Here is a 17893-nt window from a genome sequence, read left to right on the forward strand (position 1 = left end):
CAACAGAAATGCATCTTTGTAGACGCGATGCACAGCTCAAGGCTGGTTGGTCCCAGAACATGTCTGATCCCACATTTCTACAGGCCAGCTGAGTGAGGGGGTCCGAGGCAATACCCCACACCCACAACATTGTGAACCATAACCGTTTTCTATTTTTTCCACGTGAAACAGAACACTGAACTACAAAGTCATGTCAAATGCAAGATGAAGTCTTGTTTTCGCAGTCAAGCCATGAGCAGGTCATCCTGAGACGTGGTACAATACTTTTACTTCCAAAAGCCAAATAAATCTGAAGTAGGGAATCAAAGAAGCACACATTGCAATGCAGTAGCGAACACACAGGTCATCATTAATCAAGCAGCTTAAGCTCAGGTCCTTTTTCAAAACCTACCCCACTCACGACAAAACAAGAGCTAAAAACCAAGAACATCCGTCTGTAACCAACTGAAGAAAAGCTTACGTTTTGAGAGCTGGCCACTCTGAGCAATTAGCTGATCACTCAGTGCTGTGCTTTGTCATTGCATTGATCTTTTCAGGCTCAGTCACTTTCTAATAGCCAGGAGAATTAACAGCTACTTCTACACAAAATGTTGGTTTAAAAGTGCCGGCAAAAATGGCATTTCACAAAGAAGTCGTTCATTAAAAAGCTATTTGAACACCAGTACAAAGAGTTCGTTTAACATTCCCTCAAAATCCAAATGCATCAAAGCACAGTGACCAAGTTAAAACAGGGGTCAAGTGTGATGCTGAGTATCAGAGCCAAACATCTGTGCCTCTCCTGGGTGGACTGCTCCAGGAAAACACACACAGATGTTAGAAAAACGCTTGAACATAATGTATCTTCAAATATTATAGGGTTTCATGGTGTTTTTTCCCCGCCCAGAGCTCTGCAGCATACACCAGCAAGACTGCCTCCTAGGCAATCCTAGGGACCTATGCTGATATAACTTGCTATCGATGTAGTCTGAATCAATTAAAAGAGTTCACTCAATCCAATATCCTGTCTCAAACACATGGACATGTAAAACTCTTCAGAGTAAGGTACAGGAAACCTCAGAACCAAGCAATTACATATGCCCACGCAGTTTCTTCCCAACTGCAAGCAGTTAGTGGTTGCCTGTGCCCTGAAGCACGAAGATTTATATCTGTATTAAAAACTGTTAATCTCCAGTGTACCAATTAATATAGTTATTATTTGTATGCCTATCTAATCCCCACTTAAAATAACACTAGTTCTCAACAGTATCTCTAAAAATCAAAGGTCCACAAGCTAATTAACATTCTCTCTATTGAAAGCATTCTGCATTCAGCCACAGTCCTTGCTGAGCCCTGTTCAGCTGTTACTCAAGTGCTCACAGAACGAGGCCCTTAGACAGCAAACTCTTTAGGACAGTATTTGTAAGGCTTCTGTGTTTACAGAGCTACAGAAGTGAAAAAAGTCAGCATCTGGACTCGAAAAATAATGAAGGTAGACTAGTATCAGCAGGGTTTGCACTGCAGAGCTGATTAGAGACTGGTATGGGCATTTACACATGCGAACATGAACTTCCACACTTAAAAGCTTTCAACACAATTTCTTAGCTGTAAAAGTTTTGACACTGTTTACCAGAAGATGTGTATGTATTTTCCAAAGTATTTTCCAGGGTGTGCATCTAATCAATGACAGCCCTAGGAGTCCCTGCTAATGTCTCTAACTTCTAAAAAAAAAAAAAAAATCACATCTCTAAATATCTGTTCTGAAACAGTCAGCTATTTACTGAGAAATGCAACCAAGTATCAGGACCTGATGCACAACTGTCATCTCCTTCTCCTGTACACACCCGTGGCTGAACAGGTAGCTTCTCCTTCATATTCCTTTCCACCCCGCCTTCTTGTCAGCATCATACTTGATTTTAGCTTTTCTTCCCTTCCAAAGTTCTTCTGTTTCTACAGGCTCAAATCTGTCACAAAGGTTGTCTTTAAAAGCCGCTTCACTTACCTTGTCTCTGGATTATAGCCCAGTATGTAGAAAAATGAATCCACTCGAGCTTTAAACTCTCTAGCAGCAAATATGTCAGAGAAATGGGAGATATTACACTTCCCTCTGAAAGAAAGGAAAAATGGCATTAGAATTCTATCTGAATAACAGCTATTTTAATTAAACACTACTGCAATCTGTTTATAAAACAGAGATCCTTATGTTCTCATAAAGGTATAAAATTTCATAAATACAAGTCTGTTTTAACAAACATCCACGTAGATTCTTCCCATGGTAGCAAGGGAAGAAGATTCGGTTACAGTGCCTCAGATTACATTCTACATTCATTAATTCTCATTCAGCCAGCACAGTCCTGAGGAGCCCCAAATTAGCCAGGTAGACTAACAACCAGTATCTGCCCTAGAATCCTGAAAATGCCTTTTTTTTCAAGGTTTATACAGTTTATAGTTTTTTTTTACAATTAAAGCTTTAAGGAAGCTTCAAAAATTCTACTGTTTATTTTACTTGGGAAGCCAGCTTTTTACTTATAAAGCTATACAAAACTGCAGCTTAGAAAGTTTTGTTGCTTTCAAATACAGAAAACAAAGCCATGCTGTGCCTTCAGAGCAATCCTAATGATGGAAATTCCAAACATGGAACGGCAAATGAGTTTTTTCCTTCTACTTGGTCTTCTATAATACATGAAACACTTCCAAAATGAGAGCGAGCGAGCACAGGGATTTATTAGCTTGTTCTATAGCAGACTGCTAGTAATTATTTTTTAATATAGCATGATAGAGACATTATCCTTGAGGTCGAGCATGAATATTAGCTGCTAGAAGTTGCATCTGACTTCCACAAGGGTTTGCTGGGCTGTCGGGATGCAACAGCTGCCCACGCTCTGTCACCCAACGCCTTGCAATTCACTGTAGTCAAATAAACCAGATCAGAGGAGAGCAGAAACAAACGGGCACAAGCCCAAGAGTTTGTGCATTTTATCTAAACTTGATTCGGTGCAATAAAGTATGAGATTTTGTTCTGTTTCAGCACGTCAGGCTTTCTGGTATTAATACAGACAGCATCTTTTTCACCTGTATTTACTGAATTGTGCCTGCAATTCCACATCAGCGGCTGTGGGGCTTATTAAACATTGTAAAAAGGTTTGCCTCTCTCGGTTAAAGCTGAAAAATGCTACTGCCACCAACACAAGGTGAAAAATTATTTTACCTGTAATAATAGTGGATGTGTTTGCCTCCTCTTCTCAGAGAAGCCTATTTCAGTACTGTATATGTGAAAACCTGCCCTAGAAAGCTGGCCAAGATGCTAAGCTCGTTTCCCTTTCCTAATCTTCAGAAAGGCTTCCCGTCGGCAGAACAGGAGCCCTTGTGCACATCGTCAATTACTGCAAGGGAGGGAAAGGCACTAGGAGGACTGGTAAGGTGGGCAAGCGGCCGTCTGTTGTAAGACCAAATCCATCTGGCTATCTGGGAGCTGGGGCTGCATAACTGCCCCTGTGCCTGCCTAATTCCCAGTCAACTGCCTTCCTGGCAAACGGCAAAGCAGCACTGAATTGTGCCCAGGTCACGCCAGGCTGGAATGGGATATTAACAAGGTCCGCAATTGAGACCTCACACAGGGAAATCCTGGAAAACAAACTTATTTGCTAGCGGTATTTTCCCTTGGTGTCCTGAACCTAGCTTCCTAGTTTACTCACTTCAAAAGAAAAGGGATGTTTGTTTTGATATTTCACATGAAATTCTCATTTAAAGGGAATTCTGGGGTAAACTGATTTAGCTTCCTTCCAATAATTCATCTGACAGTCAGTAATAACTAACAGTTGTCCAGGTAAGCTTGTGTTAGCTATTTTCATGCAAGCAATACGCAGCTTTTCAGAAAAACAGCACTACAAATTACCACAAGGCCTCACCATGTAGGTAAAAAGGCCGTCACTTTTATTACACATTTCCACAGGAATCCACAAGTATCCTCAAGTTACATTTTTCCACTGGTTAGAGCAGAAGATTGGAAGTTACAGTCAGTGGTTTTATTTCCTAGTTTGTCATCAACTCATTGTGTGACCAGAGCCATTTGTTTGCAGAGGGCAAAGAAATAATCTCATTTTATAGGAAATGAGAATTTCGAGTTAACCTTTCTTTCAGGCATCACGATGTATTTTGCCTACTGCGTGTTCTCAGACTGGAAGAACACCATGAACAGCTACCCTTATGCCTTGTACACTGAAAATTACTTAGAAGCATTAATTTGCTAAAAGCATGCAGCAAAATCAAATCTTTATCCTGCAAAAGTGCATCCTCCCAATTCTCAGCATCTTTAGATACCGTATACAAGCCTCTGAGAATTACTGACAGTATGAAAAATCCCAAACAGTGAAACCTTATGCCAAAAAAGAGAAATAAAACGAGTTATTATCTGAGAGCTGCCTATGGCTTGCATTTCCAAACAAACAGGAAAGGCAGATAAAACAAAAGAGGTTGGGAAAAGCGATCAGGTTAGGACGTCAGCAGCCTTCACTCCTTTTAGAGGGGAAAAACAGAATGGTATTGTTCAAGTCTGCTTGGTATATGCAAACATCCATTTGAATCTTTTCTCTGAAAAAGAACGTAAAATATTCCCATGCAAATTCCACAGCCAGAGTTCAGATTCCCCCCCGTTTAAGAGGACAATTAGATTTCAGAGTGGCTCCATCAGGCCAGCCCACCTCTGCTAGCTTGTTCCTTAACGCTGGCTACCTCCTCTAACAGAAAAAGCACTGTGGAATTTCACAGGATTACAGTACACCACTGGAATTTTTCAAGTTTATCACAAACCCTCTAATATGCAAATCAAAGACTTTGTTCCCACCCTTGTAACAGAAGTGGCAGCTAGTTTGTCTTCAAGTGGCTTCAGCAAAGTGACTCTGAACAAAGAAAACGTCTCCAGATGGTTCTGGCGAAACACCATCTGAGCATTATTAGCAGGGAGATTATTCGATTCGCATTTTGACAATCTCCTCGCATGTATGGCATGTTGAAAACCTGCTAAAAAATAATGCCTCGCCGTGCCTATTTTGAAACGTGAAGTCACGGCGCATCCCCTCTGCCTGCCCAAAGGTCGGCAACTTCAGTTAAGACCTGAGCAGGCAGAGAGCTGCAGCCCCCAGGGAAGGGCAGATAGTCCAGAGAACAATGCGGGAGCCCATTACCTCCCGTCTGCACAGCCAGCCTTTAACGGAGCTCTCAGCTGAGCTTCAACAATGACAAGTGCCTCAGAGCGAAGTCTTTAATGCAATTTATCAGGGCTGCATACCAACAGCCACTTCGCAAAGAGACGCTATTGTTAATGGTGAAATCAAACACAGAGGAGGGAAGGGTAGTATTTCTGCAGGAACTAGCAATAATCTAAATTGGCAATGATGGGAAACAATATCTTCTGAGCAACATTGATTAACTGAGATTAAAATGAGATTGCAGAATTACAGCTCCTTTTTGAACGAGAACAGATAACGCAAGTTAATTACTGCAGGAGCCGAGGAGAAAGCTGAGCAGTATGCTAATGATCCCCAACAAAACCAGAGACAAGGCACCTCGCTCCGTTCTCATCCATCTCAGAGACGCTGCACCACGTCCTCTGGAGCTTACCTGAGGGCAGCAGCGTGGTAAGTGTCGACATAATCTGAAATGAAGAGCTCTCGATTCTTGATAACTGGGTCTGTAATAACAAGCTCACGTCCAGAGTCTGCCAGAAAGCAAAAACAAAAAACCCCACCAAGACGTTAGCCGCAGTCTGAAAGCATCCTCCTTTGCCATTTTGCAGGTATTTCTTACAGGTCGAAGTGGGAGGATGTTTCTCAAACACACATTGCTCAGCGTTAAAATGCAAACACTCAAATTGCTTACGTGGCCTCTAGGGTATGGGAACAACGTGGTTATTTCCCATAATTTTTACAGGGGAATTCGCCTGCCATATCTGGCACACTGCTGAAGGGAATGTGCCTTAGAGGCACTGGATGGCATCTTATCCACTGACCAGTAAAGTCCAGTCCTACATGGAAAGAGTTTAACAAATTTATCACTGACTTTTGGTTTCTGGGTTAATATTTTGGTTTGTAAATTTAATTTCCAATCTTCAACTAAATCTTGACAGCGCTGCTCAGTGCTCTGACAGATAAATATTGGCATTCACGATCAAATAAAGAAAATTGGTTCTCAGCATTAAATAAAACCAGAAAACAATTTTCCATTACTTCCTTAATGATACCCTTGACGAAGGCACGAAAATATTTTTCCTCATCTACAAGGGTGCCACATAAAGAAGCAGCCACGTTATCAATAGATGTGCACTTTCTGACACTGTGCCTCTAACATATTTGTTAACAGTCTCAAATAAATTAGTGAAAAGTAACGTTTGTGCAGCTTTTGCTAAAGACACAGGCAAAATGTCCTTAATGCCTCCAAAAACAAGAGGGTATGCCCAGCTTTGTACTGCCATGCACCAAAAAGTTGCTGTGTTGCATATGTTAAGCATCAGCTTTTCTCATCACAGTTCACCTCTGAGCATCTTCAGAATCTTAAGAGTTGCCTCAAGGAAATAACAGGAGAAATGTTATGTCTCCCCTAGAGGCAGGAGATAAATGACACTGGAATATGTACCAAGGTTTCCTCCTCTGCTGCTATTAAACCCAAGACCATGCTTGGGTTTGTAAAGAGAAAAGGGGGAAACTCAGCTAAGGTGCTTCAGCTACATCACTTACTGCAACATTAATGAAAGTGAGCGTTCATACGAGCAAGGTAAAGCTTCAAAGGAGTTCTCATGACAGTACAGCAGAATCAAGAGAAGAGATTCTCAATTTCTTTAGACGGCATGCCTCCAGACAGTTAGGTATTAGTACGCTGTCCAGAAGGGCTACAAAGCATCCAACGTTATTTTTCTTTTCTGTTCTAAGACATTAGTATAATGCCACACGGATTTAAATCATACCTGAAACACATCTGATAATAGCTATGGTTACGGGACATAGACTGGTTGGGGCAAAGCAAACACTATCATCCATCTTCCGTTGCATTGTTCTCAGCTTCACATCCCTATGCACGAGTTCTTGCTATCTGGGATGTTGAAACTTAAAATTCAGAGTACGAGTAAAGAAGGTCTTCCTCTAGAGAGCCTAACTTACCATTCTCGTTGTGTCTGTCCTGAACCAAATGCTGATAGACTGAATCTGGGACTTCAGACTGGCGATAGTACCATTTGACATTCATAAGGAGATGGTCCCGTTTACTCTGAAAAAGAAGGTCTAAAGGCATTACTAAAAAGGAAATCAGAGCACAGCTGACACAATCTTCCACAGTACAAAATGACAGAAGAAAATCTGAGGTGAGACCCAGAAGGGAGGAAAGCAGATTTCTACAGCAATGAACCAAGGGCAGCGTGCTAATGAGACTGATTGACTTTCAACCTTGGAGACAACAGCGATCTACTCCACTTTCATGCAGCTCTATCTCTGTATCTGACCGGTAAATATAAGGGAGTCATTCACAAAACAAAACAAAACAACAAGAGGAAGGGATCAGTAAAGGACTGGAATTTTGGGCCTCATGCAGCATGATCTTAGCTGGCTGATTTCTACAGATAAAACTAATTTAGTGCCAAACACAGGAAAAAGAACAGCAACACCAGCACAATTCAATGCCACCACTCTTAACCACTGTAACCAGCAGATACCAAGGACAGATGGTTTCAGACACGATCGTAAAAGTTCCTTATTGTGCTCTCTTATACAAAAGAGGAGGAGGATGCTCTTCAATCCCAGTAATTACAGGCTCTGGCTGCTTACATACCTACCTCCAAGCCGACAGCAAGATTTACACAAAGCCATCTTCCTCAAGGGCTCCTCCTCTATTTGAGAGCCCAGCTACTAGTTTGTTGTTCTTAGAAGGAAACCAGAACATAAATACCACTTGAAAATAATTTTTAGATCAAGTTATTACAGAGCCTGCTTCAGTTTATCTTTGCAACTCGTGGTAGTCGACTCTTCCTCCCACCCAAACGCTTGGAGTTCCTCTGATTCTTCCCCCAAGAATGGGAGGAAGGCCGAAAGGGAAAGGAGCATTCCTTCGGAGTGAGGCAACTGCCAGCACCGCTGGGTTTCTGGGCTATGGTTCTCTGCATCCCTCTAAGAGCAGCCTTAACCCTCCCATTTAACAGTTAAATCACAGGTTATTGGACCAGAGAGCCCTTACTGTCTCTTCTGGCCACATCAGTCTGGTTATTACAACCATTTCCACCATCATTTACGCTCAATAGAAAACATGAAAACCCTCCCATTAAAGGCAGGCTCTTGAAGCCTCGGACTAAAACCACACGTAATACCACAAAAAAACTGCTAGTGGCAGCATTGTGCCAGAAAAAAAAGGTTCCTAACTAACCCAGCACGACCACACGTGCTGTGCACACAACGCCTCAAAAACCGCTCCAGACCACACTAAGCGTGTTTGCACTGTAGGGAAGAAACCCCTTTTTTTTTTTTTTTTCCTTTTTAATAACACATTTGCAGTTAAAGACAACAAACTTGCCTAATGCATGGGAGAAATCGAATGGGCCAGTCTGGGAGGCAACAAGGATTTGTGCTGCCTGCTGAACGCGGGGCTGTGCATCGTGGTCTCTACGAACACCCCCCGAATTCTGAAGGCAGAAGTAAACTCCACGTGGATGTTTTGTTACCCTCTTGCTAAGGGTTCATCAACTGCATTAGTGCTAACGAGGACTGCGTGTTACAAAGACAGGAAGCATTGTCTCAGCATTAGCTTTGCTCTGCAAATTCTCTGTTTCCTAGCTGAGGAAGAGCGCCCGAAGTGTGCTACACAAAGCCAGGGGAGCACCCACCAGGCATCACTTGGGGCTCTAAAAGCAGCCAGCTGGGTGTAGGGACAGTTTGCAACAAGCACCAAGAGCTAAAGCTTTGGTCCTCTTGGACAGCACAACACCCCAAGGAGCACGGTAAAGGAGAACTAAGTGTCTGTGTATGTGCAGCCATGAACAAGGAAGACAACAAAATGACTTAATTTTGGAGGTGGTGTTTTTGAATGGGAAATCTTCAGAAGAGATCCCTGCTCCGGCAGGGATGGCCCCTGCAGATGCTCATCTACAAACCAAATCACCACAAGCCTCAGCAACCACCAGCAGGGAATGATGTGAGCCAAGGGAAAGAAGACACCACCACAACCTGGCCAACGAGAGCTGGTCGTGGAGAGGACAGAGGTAGAGCGGGATGAACGCATGGCTCCAGCCTCCGATGTGCCCTTATGGTGATTCTGCTACAAGAGGATGGTTTGGGGGAAAAAACAGAAGAGTGACAATGTGGTGTGAAGGCACATCCTTCACTTAAAATATGTGAGAACACGTTACAGCAAAGGGAAGGAGCGAGGGAGAGATCAAAACTGTCGGAGGCTTTCATCATCTTGACATCCATACAGAGCTACGAGCTGGGAGGTCACGGCTTTAGTTTGGATTAGGCCACGACTGTAAAGGAGATGCAATAATTCAGATTCCCTGTCTTGGTTTCTTGGTACATCACAGAAGAGCACAGGGCTCTGAGCAGCTCTGGGATGAGGCTACTACCAGCACTTGCAAAGCATCCCGACAGACTCGGAGGAAAGAAACATGTGGCTGGAGCATGCTCGTCCACTCGCTGCCGCAAGGCGCACCTCGTTCTCTCCCCTCTTCCCAAGGGACCCTCCCAGTTTGTCATCAGCACAGAGAGAAGGGTTCGGTGGCTGCTGGAGACACTGCTCGCTGCATGCAGCAACCTCCTGTGCTGGTAACTTACCAACATGGAGTTTGTGAAGCTGGTGTTTTAAGTTACAAGTGATACAGCAAGAGGAACATGGCCCATCCAAACGCGTACATCCGAAATTATCAGATTAATACCCTTCTAAAAGGAAGGCAGCACGCCCCATAGCGCTGCCTGCTTCTCACCATCTCCACCACCGATGGCACGTGTACGGCACCCACCAGGCAGCAGCACCACCGAGGTGTGCAAGGAACCCTTTGGCTTTTTTAAAAACAGAAGTCTCTGGACTGACAGAACTCAAAAGGTGCTGCCAAAGGAACCCGCTGCTCTTTGTGCTCTGCTGGCATCAGCTGGGCAGCTGGGTGGGGAGGGTTTTTGGTTTTGTTGGGTTTTTGTTTGATATGTTTGGGGCAGTGCGTTACGCAACCAAAGCTCCCTCCTAAATACCTCTTTTTACCATGATTGCTGCTTCTTGTCCAATTAATTTAAAAGCTTCATTCCAAAAAGTATTTTCTCTACTACCCGCCATGCACGATCGTGGGTTTCTAACCCAAACTTTCAATTTTCCTAAAAATACAGAACGTCTGTCAGAACCTTGTGCTTCACATTTACATCCCTCCTTGCGTTCCTAGACATGCTGTTTTGTCAGCCAGCTCTCTAAATATGGATGTCATTTACAGCGCAGACTATCCTCAGAGGTGTCAGGACGCCAACTTCTGTGATAGACTAGTTATTTTAGAGCGACACGAACACAAAAGAGCAAGTGTCCTCTAGTTTATAAAGTGTTACTATATTTTTTTTTAACACCATTACATGCGGAGACTGCAGATAGTCGCATGTCAAATTCAGACTTGCAGAAATCACAGAAATGACAAGTGCTTTAAAGTGTCTTTCAGCTCTAAATAGATCCCTGGTGCTACAAAACTCCATTCTCCCCATGAATAAAAACACTGTCTGTCGCTGCAGGGCTCCAAGTACTCACACGGAGGGGTGGGTGTTGCTCTTGTCCCCCCGACACATATGATTTTTTAAAGCACAAACCAGGTTTTGGACATTCAAAACCCGTAACTGGATTAAAGCATCCCAGTCGGCCAACACCTGGCCACCCATTTCAAAATGAACCTCTTTAAAAGGAACTGGGGGGGAAAGTCCTGCGGGTTCTCTCCCAAGGCACCTCCGTGCTGATTTCCACAGCATTTGTGACAACTCCAAGGTGCCAACTTCCTTCTAAAGCACTCCAAAACAGAGCTACAGCACATCACGATTCCCCTCGGAAGAGCTTGCCCGTTCTCTTCCCAGGGTTAGGACTAACCACATCGTGCACATGGCCACAGATGTCCCGCAGATCCTCGCAGAGGGATTTCAGCAGCATCCTTCATTACTCGCCCTATTTAGATCCCCTGCTCAATCACAACTAGCTGGGGAAGCAACGCACCAAATGCTGGCGGTGACAGATGGGCACGCTGGAGTGGGCGAGCAGTGGCTGCTTCAAAGCAACAAACAGCAAAATGGAAACACAGAAAAGAACATCTTTCCTTTCAAACGTGTTTTCAACAATGAATATTTTTTTAATCAGAAAAAATCATTTTTCCCTATCAGAAAAAAAAATGCTGTGATTAATTCTAAGCTTCCGGGGTTCTCTGCGTTATTTTAATAGATGTTAAATATTTTAACAGTGACTCCACGGCTCAAAATAAACGCCTCACATGCAGAAACTCCAGCCCCACAAAGCCAGTTCAAATGGAGATACTGTGTTATATTTAACGCCGTAAATTAACCCACCCTGCTGGGACAGCGCTTGTCCTCCCCCAAAAATCATTTTCCTGCATGCGAACAGCCCCCACGATGCTCCGTGACACCGCAGTCGTCGGTGTCCAGTGCCTGCAGTAATGGGACTTGCTCCGGTTATCGATCCCCCCAGCCTTCCCTGCTCAATCGCTACCTGGATTTCCACCACTCACTCACTCCCGACATTTATTACGGGGGTGGGGAGGGGGATCAGGAGCTGCCACACAAGCACCCCTAGGAAATAAAGGGCGAGGGGACACCCGCGAGACCATTTGGAAACCAGGAGCCACAGCAACACAGCAAGGGGCGCTTCTTCCACTTGGCTGCAGCACGTGTAATATCATGCTCTCAGGATATCTTCTTCTGCGCTGCTTCCTAATTAAATAAGAAGAAATCTGAACAGCTGTCGAAGGCAAGGAAATCCAGCTTGGAAATGCAGAGGTCATTACTGCAACCGAATGTTATTTTTGCAGCCTGATTATTTCATTGAGCTGCGTGCGTATTACCAGCTATCTGAAGCACTTCTTGCGAACGGGAGCGCTGCCCAAAAGTGAGAGCCATCGACATGCAGCAGGAAACCCAAACGTGGCACGAGAGCAGGGCGACGTGCTCTTTAATCCCCTCCAACACGAGGGCCCGAGGAGGCAGCCCCGCTCGGCTCCTGCCCTCTTAACCCGGACAGACACAAAGCCCGCAACCTTTCCACCCGTGAGCGTTATCTAATGACTGCTCCAGCTACAAGAGCTTTTCTAATAGAAACATGCCTTGATGGCTTATCTCGGCGCACAAGGCAGGCCACAAAGCACCCTCGGCTTGATTGAGCGCGGTAATGGCAGGCAGGAAATGAGAAGGCTTGGTTAAGCCGCGGATAATCGATCAGTGTATTCAGTCAAGTGTGAGCTGAGCTGGGAATAAGCTGCCTGGGGTATCAAATATTGCTGTTTCCAGGGTAAACTCCCATTTCTGTGATCTATGTAGGAGAAAGAATAATTTATTGACAAAACAATATAGGATTTTTTTTCTCCGTGTCTTGCTCTTGACATTTTGCGATTGTTTACAGCAGGAATTTCTCTTGTGCCCCTTTTCTTCACACGTTGAACGGATGAAACGGCTTCTGGGATTCGTGAAGTCACCTCCGTGTGTTGGAAATTAATTCAGCCCCGTGTACAAATAACTCCGGGATGTAAAACAGGGTTCTGGTCGTCTTCCCCTGAACCGCCAGCCCGCACCCCTGCACCTTCGGGGACGTGCCGCTCCCAGGGGCTCTGAAAGGAGCGCGGTGCCTGGGCTCCAAGCTGCTCTGCATTCCCCAAGAAATTATTTCTTCTTCAAGATTTGAGGCAGAACTGCTTGCAAACATGCTAACCAGTACGGCCACGTTATTTGCAGACTGTTGCTTCCTGCAGAAGGACAGGGGAAAGGCAGAAAGTCCTACAAACACACCGGTAAGTCAGCCCCACGTACCCACGTGCGAGTACGAAGCTGCCATCTGCCTGCCCGCACCTTTTAGCCCTTGCTCAGCACCGACCTTCCTCTGCAAGGCCCTAAAACACAACTCCTTACTGCACGGTTGCGTTTTGTGCACCGAGGGGAGATGGATGCGTCGCCAGGAACTCCAAATCCAGCTACCGAGGCTGAAGCCTTTTTAAAAACACCAGGTGATGTGTTACTTAGCCGCATGTTAATTCACGGGAGCTGCCATATGTTGTCTCCTAGCGTGGGCGGTTTGGCATTAGAGTTGCTAGACGGTCTTAGAAAAAAGCTAGACTTGAGATCAGAAGAGGCACGCTATCGAATCCCGCTGTAATACCACGTTAGGGACACGACGCGTTCAGGGCAGCAACACCACGGCACGTATGGCCCAGTGAGACGAGGAAGACCCACCAGAAATAGCCCACAAACAGCACCAGGGGTTGGCATTGGAATTAAGGCTGCCTCGGAAGGATGTAGGTCAGCACGGGATTTCGTTGTGCTCCGGCTAGAAGTGTTTTTAAGACAAAAGCTCAACAAACTGAGCTGAGTGTGTTTCCTCTTCCCTCTCCTGTCTGCTCCTCACAGCCCTGCCCCCCCCCCCCCCCCAAAAAAAAATGACAAAAATCAATACAGAATAAGAGTTACCAACCAACTCTTGCTTTTTTTTTTTAGTGCCACTCATAAATCTTCCCTTCCCCCACACTCTCTGCTTTCCAGATGTCCAAAACATCCGGAAATAATTCAGCCCGAACCAACCCCGGTCACCCCAGAGCCGATACGCCGTTAATGCAAACCAAAAGGCGACCCGCACCGCTCCAGCCCAGGGCTGGCTGCGTCAGGCAGCTCCCCCCGTGCAGCCGGCTCGCCTCCTGCGGGCACCAGCTACGTGCTCACAGCCTGGACACGACCCTCGGTGGGAGATGGAGCACATCAGTGATGCTCTACGTGGCCCAACAGTGCTGCAGAGGAGCTGGGTCAAGAAGGAGGCGAGCTGGGCGCTCCTACAGCCGGGCCTCAGAGAGGGTAACCTCTCATGCTGGCTCTAGGAGCTGGCCGCAGACCTGCAGAACATGCTCTTTCAGTCCCTCCATCCCGTTTCCTGCTCGTTCTTTTCTCACTGCTTTGACATCCACGTCCCCTCGTCATCTGCTTCCAAGCGAGGCGCAGAGGGGTGCGTGTCGGCAGTTTCCCCCAACGCAGAGATGCCGACACTGCTCGTGCTGAATGCCAGCGACAGGATATCAATCTGTGGGTTAGGCACCGTAGGAAAGGGAAACACGGGGAACAAATGAAAATCCCACGAAGCAGAGAGCCCCTCCTCACCAGGGCCTCAGCCCCGGAGAACAGCTGTAACAAGGCGCTTGCCACGAGCCACCAAGTTACGCCTGCCTGCACCCTGGAAACAATTCTAGAAAGCAACTGGGAAATAGCGAGCTGAAACGGCGTTTTGAGGTTTTATTTTAAATGTTTTTAGAGAACAGGTAACTACCTGAAGTCTTGTCCACCTCCCGTATTTCTTAATGGCACAGGGCCATTGAAACGTAGCACAAAGCCCCCTGCTGCCTGCTGAGGCTGAAGAACAGACAACCACAGCTCCTCGTTCCCCGTGTCCTTGCGATCCCACTCCCCAGCAAACCAACACCATCCTCTGCGAAACTATCCACGAGGCCAGCTGGGACCAGGCGAGAAACAACTCGATGCAGTCTTTGCCCGAGTTATTTGTGGTTTTGACCCAAATTCCCGAGCCAGTTTCTTCCTCACCTAAGAGGCTCCAAGTGAATCCCACATTCCCTGCTTGTAGCTGGTGGCAGAAACGGAGGACCAGAGCCAGCACCCCTACACCTCACAGTACCTCACATATCAGAGATGAAATACGTATTCAGTCCCAGGCCTTCAGCAGCTGGACAACCCAGAAAGCTGAACTGAACCCAGCCTCATTTGGGTTTTCAAGGAGAAAAAAAAGGACGCGACTGATTTTAGGTAACGACCACAAGAGATTTGTGCACTTAAAACAAACGGCAGTATTTCTACCATAAACTTTTTAGCTTTACTAGAAACAAAGCTGCTTTCTGTGGCAAGACCCAGCAAGTTCCCTGTTTACGTATAAACGAAGTGCACCTAAGCACACCACCACCCTTATAACTCCTCTGCAAGTCTGACACGAGATAATCTCATCTCATGGAAAAAAAAAGCAGTTATGCTTAAAAACTGACTTGCTTAAAATCAAACTATCATAAGAACTTTGACGAAGGTTCCGGGTCATTGCTTACTATCTCATTTAAGCCCTCTGTGGAATCTTTCTGCTCCGTTTCCCTTTTATATTCTTTGAATCCCATCTGCGGTTCACGGTGTCAGAGGAACCGCAGCGCCTCGGTGCACAACTCCCACGAGCGAGCCTGCTTCAGCTTAGCTGCTGGGGCTAGAAGGCAGCATGCCCACCCACCTGCCCCCTTTAGAAAACCCTCTTGGGTTCAAAAACCTTCCCCTCCATGCCAAATGCTCCTTCTGGGGGGAAAACAAGCAGCCACCCGTGCTGCTCCTGCAAGTCCCAGCCTGCCTGGGGTGCAAGAGCTGTGCCGAAGGACTCGGCGATGCCCAGGGCGCGGCGTGGCTGCACCCAGCCACCACCAGAGCGACGGAGATATCCCTTCTCCACCACCGTTTCTACGGGTAGCACGGCAGCCCCATACATCAAACATCTGGCAGGATGACTGCGACCCTCCTGGACACGCTGCCTGACAGCACGGCTGGTGCTGTGCCGCGCAGACGCGTCGTGCATCACACGCACCCCGTGTCAGGCATAATAAGGCAACAGCTACCCACCAACTAATGGCATTACAGATGCAGTTAGCTAATCATTGGATAGATGCTCTGGTAATTAAATTCCATTAAGAGGGTTTTTTTGGAGCATTATCCTAAAGAGGAGCAATGGTGAGACGAAGCCACCGTTCAGGCCACGCCTGATACTTGCCATGGAGTGTCACTGATAGCACACAGCTCACATCGAACTGCTCAGCACCACCAGCACCCGTCCCTTCTATTCAAATTAGCAGCACGCAGTAGCGGGGCCGTTTGATGTCATCATACACAGTTTAAACAGATTTCTCACCTTTTAAATACCAAGGGGCCGCGTTTTCTTGAACGTCTCACTAAGGGGGCTGCCTTTCACGAAGAGATACCGAGAGCTTGGAGGATAAAACTATCAGCAGACTGTTTACTCCGCAAACCCAGCACGGGGCTGGAAGGGTCACTGGGCTGGTAAAATATCACCTCGCCATCTGGGGATTGTTATACCAGAGGAAAAATTAAGGCACCCCCACAGACCGACCCACTTGGGTTGCAGGCTGGGTTTTAAATGATAGAAGCGACAGCAGAAGAGACCGAGCACCAAGTTACTGCGGCTTGACTATTTGAGCACACAATCAAACGCTGTTACTGCGAGAAAGCCAAGCGTACCTGGAAGATAAATAGCTGGAAGGTAAATGTTTCCTCGGGCAGTTTCTCAGAGGATCTAACATTTGCCTGCGAAACGGTCGCTTACCGGAATGTTTGCATCCTCTAGGAAACCGCAGCCAGCACGAGCTGCTAGAGAAAAAGCTAACGTCTTACACCAGACAAAAACCACGTTTTCCACTCATCTCATAGAGCAGCGCTCGGGGATTGGCTGCTAAACACGGCTGTGGCACAGCCTTATTAAAAAGCACACTGTCAGGAATTATCGTGAAAGAAACCAGAGCAGCTAGGCGAGGGAACAGAGCAGCGGCCTTAAAAACGTTCAAGTTGTAGAAGACAGGACTGCAGCGTACTACACAGGGGTTGTAATACAGACAGGTGCCGTCTGCCACCGTCTCAGTACCTAGCATTAGCAACACAGGACGTGATTTTTTTTCTTTGAATTTATATGTAAATCAGCACTAAATAAATATACCCCAGCCCAGGCTGCAATCTCATCTAAAGCGCTAGATTGGAAAGATGTCCTCCATTCATCTGGAAATAGCCTGATATTGAAAATGCTGAAGTCACAAATAACTACACTGGAGAACAAAACGGACGTGTTTACCCACTACAAAGGGAGAAGGCTCAAAGGAAAACCTGGGAGGGGGTACAAAGGAGAAAACCCTCCCGCGGGTGCTGCAAGTCATGTGTGACCAGAGGACTGAGATGAAGCACAAGACGGGAGCCATCTGAAACAAAGGCACGCAATTCTTTAGCATGCGATGCGCATCGCAGGGACACCAGCAGCACCCTCGTTGGAGTTCCAGCTGGAGGGAACGCAGCCAGGCACTCTGCGAGCCCAGCATCATCGTTTGTCTTGGGCAGCATCACGCTCACAGCACTACCCCATGACTAAATGGAGCTGCTAATAGCTGCCTTCTTCAAGCAGTGCAGGCATTATTTCAGAAGGGAAATGCTTTGGGAGCAGCTAGTTCCATAAATACAGTCCTACAGAATTCCCATTAATTTACTTCCTTACCGGAGGCACTGGAAGGAGCCCATCTCTGCCAAATGCTCAGCTCAGAAGTCAGCGTGTACGGGTACTGGATGTTTGCACCTGCCCCATTTTTTCTGGGCACGAGGTTTAACATGAGGCATGCCATCCTAGACAAGTTCTTTTAGAAGACATGGAAAAGAACAGGCCACCTGATAACGGATTCTGTATGCAACCACCACCTGTAACTGCAGAACCCGGCAGTGTACCTTACAAAAAGAAAAAACTAGCATAAAAACAAAACACCCTAACCAAATGTTACTAAAACTTAAGGGAATTTGTGCAAAACCTTGCCTGTTTTAGAGATAGCTAATTTAGATTACTCTCGTTATTTAGATGACTTTCCTTTTTATCAAACAATTTTCTCAGCAGGACTTACAAAATTGTTTTGAAAAATCCC

At 46.1% G+C, this 17893-nt stretch overlaps 1 protein-coding gene across 8 annotated transcripts in view; it reads right to left on the reverse strand.

The window, feature by feature from the left end:
* RERE (arginine-glutamic acid dipeptide repeats) overlaps positions 1–17893 on the reverse strand; it is a 228678-nt gene that overhangs the window by 103584 nt on the left and 107201 nt on the right. For 6 of the 8 annotated variants that reach the window (XM_035344932.1, XM_035344929.1, XM_035344927.1 and 3 more), the window contains exons 4-6: positions 7128–7233; positions 5596–5692; positions 1979–2083 (exon numbers count right to left, since the gene is read on the reverse strand). In XM_035344932.1, the coding sequence (XP_035200823.1) occupies positions 1979–2083; positions 5596–5692; positions 7128–7233 (308 nt within the window). Of the gene's footprint in view, positions 1–1978; positions 2084–5595; positions 5693–7127; positions 7234–8553; positions 8558–14493; positions 14499–17609; positions 17615–17893 lie in introns of those variants that run through there. The other 2 variants (XM_035344933.1, XM_035344934.1) reach the window with 2 other exon arrangements.

This window comes from Oxyura jamaicensis, chromosome 21 (genome assembly GCF_011077185.1).
Source record: "Oxyura jamaicensis isolate SHBP4307 breed ruddy duck chromosome 21, BPBGC_Ojam_1.0, whole genome shotgun sequence".
Lineage (NCBI taxonomy): Eukaryota > Metazoa > Chordata > Aves > Anseriformes > Anatidae > Oxyura > Oxyura jamaicensis.